Genomic DNA, 14548 nt, shown 5'->3' on the forward strand with positions numbered 1-14548 from the left:
GCCACACTTGCAATGAAGGCATTTACAGTGCACCGCGCACGTGTGCGCACACGCACACAAACGCACGCACGCACGCACGCACGCACGCATGCACGCATGCACGCACACACACACACACAAACACACACAATAAAGCTATTAAAGAACAGTTGTCACGAAGCATTTAATTACGGAAGTACACTTCACATCTCCTAGTGCTAGTTGATCTTCATTTTGCAAGATATGTACAGTATACAAACAATGTTATACATTACTGAGTGGAACTGGCAGACACAGATTACAATCAAAGTTCTTACCTGTCCTCTCTGTGTGTTGTTCTGTTACTGGCTCCAGAGGCCACTCCCCCTGCTTAGGGCACGGCCCTTTTACACAGAAATGAAACTCAGCTCTGCTTCCTGCTCTGCCTGCTTTGCTGCTCTATCGGAGAGACAGAACGTAACCCAGAGAGGGAAAAAGAGTGCAAGACGAGAGAAAGATAACAGTGCAAACATGGCAGAGGCCAATGTGTTTCTAGCTCAGGATCAGTTCACTTGTGCAATCTGTTTGGATCTACTAAAGGATCCGGTGACAATTAACTGTGGACACAGTTTCTGTATGGATTGTATCTCAGGCTGCTGGGATCAAGAGGATCCAAAGGGAGTCTACAGCTGCCCACAGTGCAGACAGACTTTTACTCCAAGGCCAGTTCTGGGCAGAAACACAATGCTGGCTGAAGTGGTGGAGAAGCTGAAGCTTCTGGGACTCCAGTCTGCTCCTGCTGCCCACTGCTATGCTGGACCTGGAGATGTGGAGTGTGACGTCTGCTCTGGGAGAAAGCGGAAGGCTGCCAAGTCCTGTCTAGTGTGTCTGTCTTCTTATTGTGAAATTCACTTCACGTCTCACAACGATCTTTTCCCAGGCAAGAAACACAAAGTGATTGACGCTGCTGGTAAACTGGAGGATCTTATCTGCTCTCAGCATGATAAACTGCTGGAGGTCTTCTGTCGCACTGATCAGACGTGCATATTTGTGCTATGCGTCATGGATGAACACAGTGGACATAAAACCGTTTCAGTCGCAGCAGAGAGGACAGAGAAACAGGTGAGGTGTTGTATCCTCTAAGTTTTAGTTAAAACACTCCTGAACAAAAATACTGGATATACATTCAGTATTTATTTACATGCAGACATCCATACTTTTTCACTCTGTCAGAAAATTGCAATATATCTTACATTAAGGTAAATAATACTGTATGTATATTGCTTTTCACTCAGTTAAATGACATGGCGCTATCTACTACAAGTGTATACCACAGAAAGGCCCAACGATTATGCTTGTGTGTAGGGACCAATAAACCAGTGCTATGTTTAAAGGATATATTATAATTTATTGCGATTATATTTCAAGTTTACACATTTAGTTTTCTTTTTTTACTTCCAGAAAGAGCTGGGTGAAACACAGCGAAAATTTCATGATGTCATCAAAGAAAAAGAGACACACCTGCAAGACCTCAGAAAGGCGGTAAAAACTGTTCAGGTAAGTTAACCTTCACACAAGACAATGGCCTGCCCTGTGTCAAAAGTAGGCTAAAAGTAAAAGTAAAAAAGAAACACAGTTTCCTTACAACACAAGTAACTTATCTGAGTAACCAGTGGACCTGTGTACTTGTCTTACAATTAGCTAGAGCACTGGTTGGATCAAGTTTGTGGTGGGTCCTTGTTAGGTTTTCAGTGTTTTTCAGTAATAACACAGTCTATCTCTCTCATTAGGTACAATGGAGTAAATGATGTAATAGCTATGTAATGTCATGTGCTAGTGTTGTAATTACACCACAAAAGTACTTTTACTTTTACTTTTGACACCTCTGCTGCCCTGCCATATTTAGTTCCTCACAAGACACAATATGGAGAAAATGTCTTGCTGCCCATCACAGATGTTTGTACCAGATGTTCTGGATGTGGTGTTGTCTTGTGTTCCAACAGTGTTCTGCTGATGCAGCAGTGGAGAACAGTGAGAGGGTCTTCACTGAGATGATCCGCTCCATTGAGAAAAGACGCTCTGAGGTGACGAAGCTGATCAGAGATCAGGAGAGGGCTGATGTGAGTCGAGCTGAAGAACTCATGGAGACACTGGAGCAGGAGATCGCTGAGCTGAAGAGGAGAGTTGCTGAGCTGGAGCAGTTCTCACAGAGTGAAAATAACATCCGTTTTCTCAAGGTACCATGACAGTATAAATATTACATTTAATCATAACACATAGCAGATATAGGTGTGGGTATCGCCAACCACTTCCTGATACGATACGCATCCCGATACTGGGGTCACGATACGATACATCGATACATGTGCATCGCAATATTTTAGACCTACATTTTTTTTAAATCCATTTTTTTAGGAAATAGACATGAAGGACCAAATGTTACTTTTTTTCTGTAGAGCAACAGTTACACTGTAGTGAATGTAAAGACTGCCTTCACAAAACTGTAGTCTCGCAGTTGTTGTGTAGCATTCAAAATTCAATTTATGCTATTAAATCAAGTATCGATACTGACACCTCAGATACGATACGCGTATCGTGAAGAGGCCAGTGACGATATATCCCGATACCGATATTTTGAACACATCCCTAGATAGGAAGAGGTTCCATTTAATATTGAGCTATTTCAACGAATACGTAGGACAGGGGAAATACCTTTTCAATTTCTACACATAACTAGAAATGCACTCATAGAGCGCATGGACCTCCACCCTCTGGTGGACAGAAATACTCACGGACCGCCAAGGTGACAACAAACGAATGAACACACAAACTAGGACAATCATATTACCTTGGCAGAGGCAAAAACCATCTGAAATACTCTGGTGTGTATTATCTGGTGCAAGTATGTAAGGTGCAACCTTTTGCCTTTTGCAGGACATGTAGAATGTGCTCTTGCTAATGGAGCCCAGTCTTAGTTCTGGTGGCCACAGAGTGTAGCAAAGCTGTCAGCTTCCTCTGGGAGCTCAGCTGATCTAGTTGGTCTCCTTACTCAGCTGGGTGTATATTACTAGGCAGCGTAAAGTAATCAGTGTGTGATTATTTATTTACATTTGAAATGCATTGTTTGCATCTCATAGAGTTTCCAGTCTCTGTGTGCCTCCACTCCATCTGACAAGTCATCTACATGCTCAGTGCATACAGATGAGCTTTTTGAGAGAGTGAGTGACAGCCTCACTGTGCTCAAAGAGAAACTGCAGGATGTGCTCCACCAGGGACTACAGGACATGACTAAAACTGGTACGTCTCACAGTCACAGATATAATGTTGCACTGCCCATCATGGCCAGGTCAAGAATGCTCAGCACTATTGTGCTTCTTTCCAACAGGTGAACAAATCAGCATTTTCAGACCTTCAGAGCCTGTGACCAGAGAGGATTTCCTGAAATGTAAGTAAAGCAGTCAAGCAATTTAATTACTAACACAGAGAACACACACACATAGAGTGCATTCAAATTATGAACACACTCACAAAAGCAGCACACTCGCACATACACTACATTCACATGTGTGTGTGTGTGTGTGTGTGTGTGTGTGTGTGTGTGTGTGTGTGTGTGTGTGTGTGTGTGTGTGTGTGTGTGTGTGTGTGTGTGTGTGTGTGTGTGTCATGGATACACACACACACACACACACACACACACACACACACACACACACACACACACACACACACACACACACACACACACACACACACACACACACACACACACACACACACACACAGTACATTAAAACCATGAACCCACTCACACAAGCACATGCACACTCACAAATACTGTATACTTCTCTCACAGGTGTACACACACACACACACACACACACACACACACACACACACACACACACACACACACACACACACACACACACACACATACACACACACACACAAACACACAAACACACTGCAGGATACAACATTTGAGATGGTCCAGATGTGTGTGCATGTGTGTGTGTGTGTGTGTGTGTGTGTGTGTGTGTGTGTGTGTGTGTGTGTGTGTGTGTGTGTGTGTGTGTGTGTGTGTGTGTGTGTGTGTGTGTGTGTGTGTGTGTGTGTCAAGCAAGATGGCCGCACGCAACATGGCCACGGCGGAGCGCTTCAGGGTTACCTGCGCGCACCTGTAAACATCTAACCAGCACCCGTTGTGACTACCATCGTAAATGTAGTGGAAAAGACCTTTGATATGGCTGGGACTGCAGATTGCGGGACTGCAGAAAGGGAGCGCAAAAACACTAGCAAAATTTTGCTCTGTTTCAGCTATAATAGGTAGCATGCAAATATGGAGACGAAGATGTTTTGTTTATCCTTGAATGATGTTTCATCTTTTGTAACAACAATGCTGGCATAAGTAAGTGTGTAAGTCTTTTAAAATCTGCCAGCCTGTCAATAGCCTATTCCAAAATATTTGGATCTTGTACCTTAATGCTTGTCTCTTGGGTCCAAATAAAAGTAATCAAATGTGTGTAATTTCGGGTGTAGTGTATATGTTTGGGTAATGTGAGAAAGGTTCATGTAAGGTGACATGTAATCTGTAATGTAATGGTAACAATTCATTGTTTTACAACAGTTGTTCCCAACCTATGGGTCGGGACCCAACATATGGGTCACCAAAGATCCACGGGGGGTCGCGAAGCCCTCTTGATTTAGAAGCATAGAAGCACCAAAATTTAAGTGCTACATTAAACATTTATTCTGTTTTTGAACAAAGACGAATTGAGGAATAAAATGATAACTAAAATGAGTTTTCGCAGGAAACAGAGCGTATCACGTGACTCCCTCTCATGTAGGAGCTGGGTCACCAAAGCTTACAATGGTAAAAATATGGGTCCCTGAAGAAAAAGGTTGGGAACCACTGTTTTACAATACTACTGGAATACATGTTTGACAAATTGTTAACAAACAAATAATTATGATTTTAATCCCAACTACAGATTCCCATCAGCTGACATTGGACCCCAACACGGCTCATACTCTGCTGAAACTGTCTGAGGGAAACAGAGTTGCAGAAAGGGTTAAAAAGAGTCAGTCATATCCTGCTCATCCAGACAGATTTAATAGTGCAAGGCAGGTGATGTGTTCAGAGGCTACATCTGCCAGGTGCTACTGGGAGGTTGAGTGGTCTGGAAATTATGTGTATATTGCTGTTTCATACAAGGGGCTGAAGAGAAAAGGATATAATAATGATGTTTATCTTGGGTACAATACAAACTCCTGGGCATTGGAGTGCTATTCATCTGGGTTCAGATTCTTCCATAATAATAAACAAACTGCCCTCCCTCTTGCTCAGACCTCCTCTAGAATAGGAGTGTATGTGGATCACAGGGCAGGAACTCTGAGCTTCTACAGTGTCTCTGCTGACACTATGACTCTGCTGCACAAAGTAGAGACCACATTCACTGAACCGCTATATCCTGCCTTTTGGCTCCTCACTGTTGGCAGCAAAATCAAATTGTGTCAGTGATAACAAACCATCAGAAAAACACATTCATGTTCATATGCCTAAAAATAAATGTATGATTTGTTAACCATTTCAGAATTTCCATCCTTTGTAAAATGGGTGTTGAGTATTACATTGCTTCCCATATATATTCTTGGCCAGGCCCTCCAGTGTCAATAGCGAGGTTATCGCCCAGTGCTGTCATGCTCTCAGTATACTGGTGTCAGCTGCTGTCATTGGGTCGTCCCTGACCAATTAAGAGTGGAGATTGTCCACATTCCAGGTAAAGATGCAGGGTAAAGGCTGACAGAAGTCCTGGAGTGAGGAGTAAACACACATAGGCCTGTGTTTTATTATGATTTCCATTCCATGGCAGGATTACGTTTCGACCATTGAGAATCTGATGAAGATAATGGTCTAAATGTAGTCGTCCCTTACCAGGTCATATTCAGTTCATCCTGGCTGTAGATGTAATGTGGGGTCTTCCTGGTTACTAATGTGGTCCATACTTTACTGTTCATCTTCAGGTGGTGGCTAATGGATGTTTATATAACACTGTCTGTAAACATTAATATGTGGTACATTCTTCATCTTCCAAGTGTTTTTTTGTTCTTGAACAACAATGAGTATATACCTAAACACTTTGATTGGATTTATATGAAATGATTAATGTAATAAAAATGCAATAATAAAGTATATAATTGAATGATCTTGACTGTCCCGCCTCCAGCATTCACTTAAAGAAAACAAGAGCACCGCATTGCAAGATCCTGACTTTGGCATTTAAAAGCAACAAAAAACCTGCTTTGAAAATGTACATACCAGAGATGACCGACTGCTCTGTTACCACTGATGCACAGCCCCCACTGCTGGCCATATCATGTAATTACACCAAGAGCAGCTGACAATGTGTCACAATAAATATTTCCTTCGCAATTCTGGAGGAAAACTAAAGTGTATTTCCCTCAGCAAACCATTGATTTTAGATGGAAATTCTCCTCCACTATGATTTAAACACAGTAGGCCTATTTATGTTCCTCCACCAACTGGTTTGTTCACTCCCTCGTTACATTCCAGTCCACACACATGCCAATAATTGTAACTTCATAGGCTCATAGGAAAACAAATTGGTTTCCTGTTCCATTTGTCTCCTGAATGGCTCTGCACAATGGATAGTCCTGCTGTTCCTTTCTCTCGATCAGGATAACAGTCTGATTGGATTACATTTATTGCACTATTCATATTGATGCTCTTAGGCATCTCCATTCTCCAGACTGCATGAAAGTCAGAGCACATCGAAGTGAAGAATTTGACTGTCCACAGTGAGAGAACAAACCTGCTCTGCAATGGACACCAAGGAGGCGGCGAGACCCAGGAAAGCATTTCATCCCCCTGTAGCTGCAGAGGAGCTCTCCTCTCAACCAGGATGTGGACAAGTCTGTCTCAGAGGAAGGAGAAGCAACATGTGTGATCAAATCAGCAGACTCTGTATGGCAGACTCAGACCAGCCTCTCCTCACTGAAGTGCTACAGATATCTGCCAAAAACATGGCAAGGGCAGATTTCCTACACTGTGAGTGCAGATGTGCGCACACATGCACGCACGCACGCATGCGCACACACACACACAAATTCACACATGCATACACACACCAGCCTGTACCCCACCTGTAAAAATGCAAAAAACAATAAATGAAAAAGTTGGTTATGCATCATATTCGGGAAGGATTGTAAAATGTTCTTAATCTCCTTCATAGATTTCTGTCGATTTCCTCTGGACCCCAACACAGCCAACAGATGGCTATTGTCTGTCAGAGAGTAACAGGGAGGTGGCAAATCATGACGTGGGCCAGCCGTGTCCCGATCACCCAGAGAGGTTCCAGAGGCACCACCAAGTGCTCTGCAGAGAAGAGACACCTGCAGTCTGCTACTGGGAAGTCCAGTGGACATCATTCATATACATAGCAGTGGCCTACAAAGACATCAGCAGGACAGGATGGGGAATGGACGCCTGGCTTGGACACAATCACCAGTCTTGGAGTCTGAGCTGTTCTCCTGCAAAGTTCACCTTCCTGCACGGCAATGAAGAGACTGAGATTGTTCTGGAACTGAGCACCTCCAGATTAGGAGTGTATGTGAATCACAAAGCAGGAGCTCTGTCCTTCCTCAGTGTCTCCAATGATGAACTGACCCTGCTGCACAAAGTTCAGACCACTTTCACTCAGGCCCATTTATCCAGGGTCTTCATACACGCTCTAAAATAAAGTTAAGCTAATAGAGGAAATCTTTAAGATACAATGTTAATTAATGTCTCACTGCCTTTTATTTAATTCATTTTAAATGTAGTTGATTAAATCTATTTATTTCTGCCGTCAGGAAAGATGAAATAAAAAAACAAATCTCTTAATAATATATGATGTATGCTAGAGATGTCTTGTTGTCAGATCACATATCAGATCCATAATAAAAACAATATACAGGCTGCATACTATACAGTATGATGGAGTGACCATAGGGGTTTGGGTGGTGTGCTGATTCTCAAGCAGAGAGCACACGTTTGCTACCTTGGAAGCTCAGATTCAAACCCGGAATGGGTGAATATCCTCCTCTTCACTAGCCTACTATATTTTTACAATGTGCAGTACACGCATGCACGCACGCACGCACACACACACACCAAAAGCAAGAAAATATGTGATGCGATCTGGGAAAACCCTTCACATGGTGGGATTTTACATTTTTGAGATATCGTTACCATTTGAAAGTCAACTTCAAGCTCTTTCCAAAGGTGTTTTCGTTATTTTCATATCTTGTCTCTATCAAATGTTATACTTACCCAAAGTCAACTTAGTCATTTGGAGGAATTCTGAGAAAAAACACTCTAAAGGTTGAGTATGGAGATTGTGGCCAGAGGAGGTATTGCAACTATGCAAGGCGATTGTGGCCACAGTGAGTATTGCAACTATGCAAGGTGATTGTGTCCAAAGAAGGTATTGCAACTATGCAAGGCTCTTGTGGCCAGAGTAGGTATTGCAGCTTGGGAAAATGTGAGGTTCAGTATGGAGGATTGTGGCCAGAGTAGGTATTGCAACTATTTTTTCTTTGATTTATTTATGTAATTTGTTTAGTTTTGAGTTTGAGTCAAAGAAACAACTAAGGAAACAAACAAAAAAAATCCTTGTTTCAACACAGCACGGATAGCACATTATTATGGATAAAAATTATGATCAATTTAGTAATTATTATTATTAATGTTATAGTTATTGGGATACTGTATAATTGAGCCATTCTAAGTACTTTGGACACTACAATCCCCAATGGAGACATTATTATTGTTAGCTTTTCATTCAGTGCTTCATTATCATTATCATTATCATCTTCTGAATACTTGTTTGTAAGAATAATTGTAATTCACATCAATTCAATGTTATGTTCCTAGACATCCGCTGTGTAGGAAATGTTTTCTTTGTATAGCTGTAATACAGCACAGGCCTGACTTTTTGTAAGAAAAATACAGGAATTTAGCTCTTCCTTTGTAAGATAGCTACTTAAAATTTGAACCTTTCGAGTTGAGTAACACAGTTTGGAAGCAGTGCAGCGTCCTCATACGATGCTCCGGATGCCTCACAGATGGTGGAAGATACAGGCAGGACAGTTTTTTGGTCAAGGTACCTCTTAAAGATTAGTCTCCTCCTTCTGTATTGTCTCTAGTTGAATTTTGCTCTCATCCATGACCATAGCACAGCCCCACCCCCCTAACCATCACCCTAACTGAGGTCGCTCATCGTAGAACTGGGCTCCTCCCCCAATCCCACACCATAACTGGATTACTTAGAGTAAGGGATACACCCAATGGAGTGATTCTCAACTGATGGGTCGCTGCAAGTACCTCTGATCTATTATATGCTATACAATTGGCATACCGTAATTTGAACAAAAGATAAAGAAATTGGCAGAATTGCAGTTCAGATTATAATATTGGCCTAATTGAATGAAGGGTCACTTGGTTTAATTAGTGCTGTTTCAATCGTTGATGATATTCACTTCTCAGAGAAGTCAGAAGCAGTAACTGAATAAAAGCTAAATTTTAAGAATTCATTAATCTCATTTATTTATCTTCAGTAAATTTGGAATCCAATGGCACTACTTTTGAGGACAACAAAACACTGGGGACAAAAATATTGTTTGATGCAGCACAGCAAGAGTAGGCCTAGCACATTGTACTTGTTTTGATATTCAGATTATTATTATTATTATTATTATTATTATTATTATTATTATTATTATTATTATTATTATTATTGTAAATAACAACAGATGGCTACTCATCAAACACTACCTACCACATGCCTGTTAATTTCAAATCGGCTGAACGAATGTAATTCCATTACTTTTACCTATAGGCCTGAGGTCTTCCTTTTTCTTTTTCTTTTTTGTCTCCCAGACCCCCAAACTGCTGGCTAACTGTGGGTCGTCTATAGGCTACATACTGGCCTGCGTTTATATAATATAATTTCATATTAAATTGTCTATTGATTCGTCATGTATAGTTATGTAGCCTATTCGTAATTTACTGCCCAACTTTTGCCATTTAGGTTCCTAAAGCATTCCACCAGGTAAAGAAACGAATGACGTGTCTCGGAAAAGTGCAATGAGCTCTCTGCTCGGAGGTAAAACATGGTTTTGCACGATTCCAAAACATCAGCTGCACGCAAAAAAACAAACATAGGCCTACATCATGCCTCGGAATATTGTAGTAGGCTACAGGACGGTGAAGACCGCTTTTGTTTTTTTACCCTCTGCAGCAGGCAGCACAGACATAACAGAAGAGAAAAGGTTTTCTCCGCGCTTACCTTCTTCACTACCTCGCGCGTCGCTTGAAAGGACTTTGGTGATTTGAAAGACTGGGGTGAAAGTCGGTGCATCTCAGTTTGACTTTGAAAATTGACTATTGAATATGTCTTTACTAAACCCATAACTAGGCAAGACATAAATACATAGGTAGCCTATAATTTTTTTTCAACATATGAGATGATCCAGTGACGCTTAGGGAGCCAGTTGACCAAGACCACGACTCTCAATTCAGCACAGGGAATTATGACAAAGTGTGTACCAGCGCGGGAAAAGAATGAATCTTTTCGCTATGCACTGCCTCGGAATAGTAGCCCTACAAGACCGCTTTTGACCCTCTGCAGCAGGCAGCACAAAAAATAGAGAGGAGAAACGTTTTTCTTCGCGCTCTTCTATACTGTCCGGTGCTGTCCGTCACCGAGTATCTCAGACTGACTCTTGAAACGGGCTGCTGAAGACGTGTTAACTGAACACATTCATTTGGCACGGTTCTAAATAAAAGCATTTTAATCTTCCACATCTCAGATGATCGGATGAGGCTTCTTTAAATTACAGAAACCTAACAAGCCCTGTCTTGACCACATCTACATCTTTCAATTCAGCACCGTTTATTATGACAACACGTAGGACACAGCGCAGTAAAGTACACTTTTCGTAATAGATAAATCACACGGGCGCTTTAGTTTAAGGTTTGCATGTGAGCTATCCAATCAAAAAATGAAATCTACATTCCAGTGCCGTTTAGTAGCCTAATCGCAGTTGTAGTGATAAACTGCAAGAGGCACATGAGACTGGAGTTGAGAAGCACAGGGCTCGACGGCCTCGGATCCACGGAGAGGTGTCGCCTACTGTTTGTAGGCTATTCATTGTTCCTTCTTTGGACCTATAACTTGAGGGAAAACTCTGCTTCATCGAGACAGAAGGCGTTTTCAACTGCTCAGATGCGCTGACGAGTCAGTGAATAGGCTACACATGTGTAAATTCTGAGCCTTCAAGTCTACAAGCTCTGATGTGTTTCCCTCAACCTCGCGCGCCCCTGCGCTACAAACGTAGTCAGCACGTTGGCTGCGCAGGCAGACTGCTCACGGCTGCCTCCCTTCTCACCACACATCGGGCCATTTCAATCTTCATTTTAACACATTTAAACAGCGATTTCAGACCAAATATTTTCAGAGATGATAGATAAGATGTTAAACAACAATAATTTAATGAGAAACCGATTTCAGGACAACATTGCTTCTTGACCTATTTTCGCTGTTTCCTGAGAAACAGCCAGCGCGACATCCGACGGGTTTTCCCAGATCGCATCACATATGAATAATTTATTGCTCTCATCAATTAGGCCCTCAGACATGCAAAGACTCTTCCATCTCAGTAGATCACAATAACGGTATAGCAATAATTAGAGATGAAATGTGAATAAGTTGGAGATGATAGGCTGAACAAAATCTCCAACTTATTCATATTTTATCTCTAATTTAGAATAGCGCTGTACATCAATTACTCATACTGTACTTCTGTGACTGAGGCAACCAAAGTTTGGGCATTGAGAGGTTTATTGCAAGCTCACTCCTGCCCTCTGCTGTTCAGATGTAAAATAACTGTCTCCAGAGGTGAAGCTGAGTCAAAGTCAAGTCAAATCTCAAATCTAGTCCCAAATGAGGACAAAATGGTCCAATCCAGTTAAGAAAAAATATGTTGCCCTTCAAACAACAGAAACAGCTCTCATGAAGCATTTCATTACAAATCTACACTACACATTCCCTAGTGCAAGATGACAAATTCATTTTGCAAACTAAGTAACCAAGCAATGTTAAGTAACATATAATAACAAATATGAAGAGCTCTTTTCCAAAACGCTATATACACCATTTTTGACTTTTACATTTTAATACTGGAATTGATTGCTAAGAAGTCCTATAATCTATGCGTGAATTCTTGCCTTTCAAATGTTTTCAGAACAGACTTTTTAAACCTCTATAAAATGCATTTTGCAATGCAATTCAATGGAAAGCCCAATACAAATATGTGATGTGATCTGGGAAAACCCTTCACATGGTGGGATTTTACATTTTTGAGATATCATTACCATTTGAAAGTCAATTTCAAGCTCTTTCCAGAGGTGTTTTCGTTATTTTCACATCTTGTCTCTATTAAATGTTATACTTACCCAAAGTCAACTTAGTCGTTTGGAGGAATTCTGAGAAAAAACACTCTAAAGGTTGGGTATGGAGATTGTGGCCAGAGGAGGTATTGCAACTATGCAAGGCGGTTGTGGCCAGAGAAGGTATTGCAACTATGCAAGGCACTTGTGGCCAGAGTAGGTATTGCAACTATTTTTTCTTTGATTTATTTACGTAATGTGTTTAGTTTTGAGTTTGAGTCAAAGAAACAACTAAGGAAACAAAACAAAAAAAAATCCTTGTTTCAACACAGCATGGATAGCACATTATTATGAATAATTATTATGATCAGTGTAATTATTATTAATAATATTACAGTTATTGGGATACTGCATAATTGAGCCATTCTAAGTACTTGGGACACTCTAATCCCCAATGGAAACATAATTATAGTTAGCTTTTCATTCAGTGCTTGATCATCATTATCATCTTTCCTTCATTAGTTTGTAAAAATAGTTGTAATCCACCTCAACTCAATGTGATGTTCCTAGACTCCCACTGTGTAATAAATGATTCCTTTGCATATCTGTAATATAGCATAGACCTCATATTTATAAAAGCAGGAACTCAGCTGTTCCTTTGTCAGGTAGCTATCTAGAATTTGAACCAATAACACAATTTGGAAGCAGTGTAGCGTCCTGATACGATGCTCCGGTTGCCTCACTGATGGTGGGAGATACGGGCAGGACAGTTTTTTGGTCAAGGTCCCTCTTAAAGATTAGTCTCCTCCTTCTGTATTGTCTCTAGTTGAATTTTGCTCTCATCCATGACCATAGCACAGCCCCACCCCCCTAACCATCACCCTAACTGAAGTAGCTCATCATAGAACTAGGCTCCGCCCCCAGTCCCACACCGTAATTGGATTAGTTAGGGTAAGGGATATGTCCAATGGAGTGATTTATCATTATGTGGAACTCTCAAATTGCCCAAAATCCATTAATAACCTTGAATTAGGTATAGCATGTATTAACAAAACGTTTTGTATGTAACGTAGTTGAAATTCAGATTTTCGAATAGGCCCAACCTTGAAGAGTCACTCGGCTGAATTACTGGTCTTTCAATCATTGATGATTATACTCAGAAAAATAAATCCCAGAAGCAATACCTGAATGAAAGCAACATTTAAAGAATTAATTCAATTTATTTATCTTCAGTAAATTTGTAATCCAATGGCACTACCATGAGGACAACAAAACACTGGAAAAAAAAATATTGTTTGATGCAACACACCAAGAGTAGGACTAGCACATTGCACTTGGTTTTGATATTCAGATTATTATTATTATTATTATTATTATTATTATTATTATTATTATTATTATTATTATTATTATTATTATAGTAAATAACAGAAGGCTACTCATCAAACACTACCTACCACATGCCTGTTAATTTCAAATCGGCTGAATGAATGTAATTTCATTACTTTTCACTATAGGCCTATGGGGTCTTCCATGTTTTTTTTTTTTGTCTCCCAGACCCCCAAACTGCTGGCTAACGAATGTAATTTCATTATTTTTCACTAGGCCTATAGGCCTGTTTTTTTTTCTCCCAGAGACACCCAAAATGCTGGCTAACTGTGGGTCGTCTATAGGCTACATAGTGGCCTGTGTGTATAGAATCATTTCAAATTAAATTGTCTATTCATTGATTCGTCATGTATAGTCATGTAGCCTCAAACAAGAGAAAAGGGAATGCTTCACTGGGCCCTCTGTCCAGTTAGTAGTCATGTAGCCTATTCGTAATTTACTGCCCAACTTTTGCCATTTTTAAATAGGTTCCTAAAGCATTCCATCGGGTAAAAAAACGTGTAGGCCTATTGGACCAGCCATTTCACTGTTTCTGGTATGAAGCGAAAATATCAGCAAAAACTTTTCAGGTGTCTCGGAAAAGTGCAATGAGATCTCTGCTCGGATGTAAAATATGGTTTTGCGCGATTCCAAAACACCAGCTGCACGCAAAAAAACAAACATAGCCTACATCGTGCCTCGGAATACTTGTAGTAGGCTACACAGGGCGGTGTTTTTTACCCTCTGCCGCAGGCAGCACAGACAAAACAG

General features: G+C 40.8%; 1 protein-coding gene across 1 annotated transcript; it reads left to right on the forward strand.

Annotated features, from left to right (window-relative positions):
* The first annotated feature begins 489 nt into the window (after nucleotides 1-489).
* LOC134455440 (tripartite motif-containing protein 16-like protein) lies at nucleotides 490-5594 on the forward strand. The gene is made up of 6 exons (XM_063206495.1): nucleotides 490-1080; nucleotides 1420-1515; nucleotides 1962-2195; nucleotides 3096-3255; nucleotides 3344-3403; nucleotides 4950-5594. Exons 1-6 carry the CDS (start codon nucleotides 490-492, stop codon nucleotides 5477-5479), a joined length of 1671 nt encoding a protein of 556 aa, XP_063062565.1. The 3' UTR covers nucleotides 5480-5594.
* Nucleotides 5595-14548: the final 8954 nt, after the last annotated feature.

This window comes from Engraulis encrasicolus, chromosome 9 (genome assembly GCF_034702125.1).
Source record: "Engraulis encrasicolus isolate BLACKSEA-1 chromosome 9, IST_EnEncr_1.0, whole genome shotgun sequence".
NCBI lineage: Eukaryota > Metazoa > Chordata > Actinopteri > Clupeiformes > Engraulidae > Engraulis > Engraulis encrasicolus.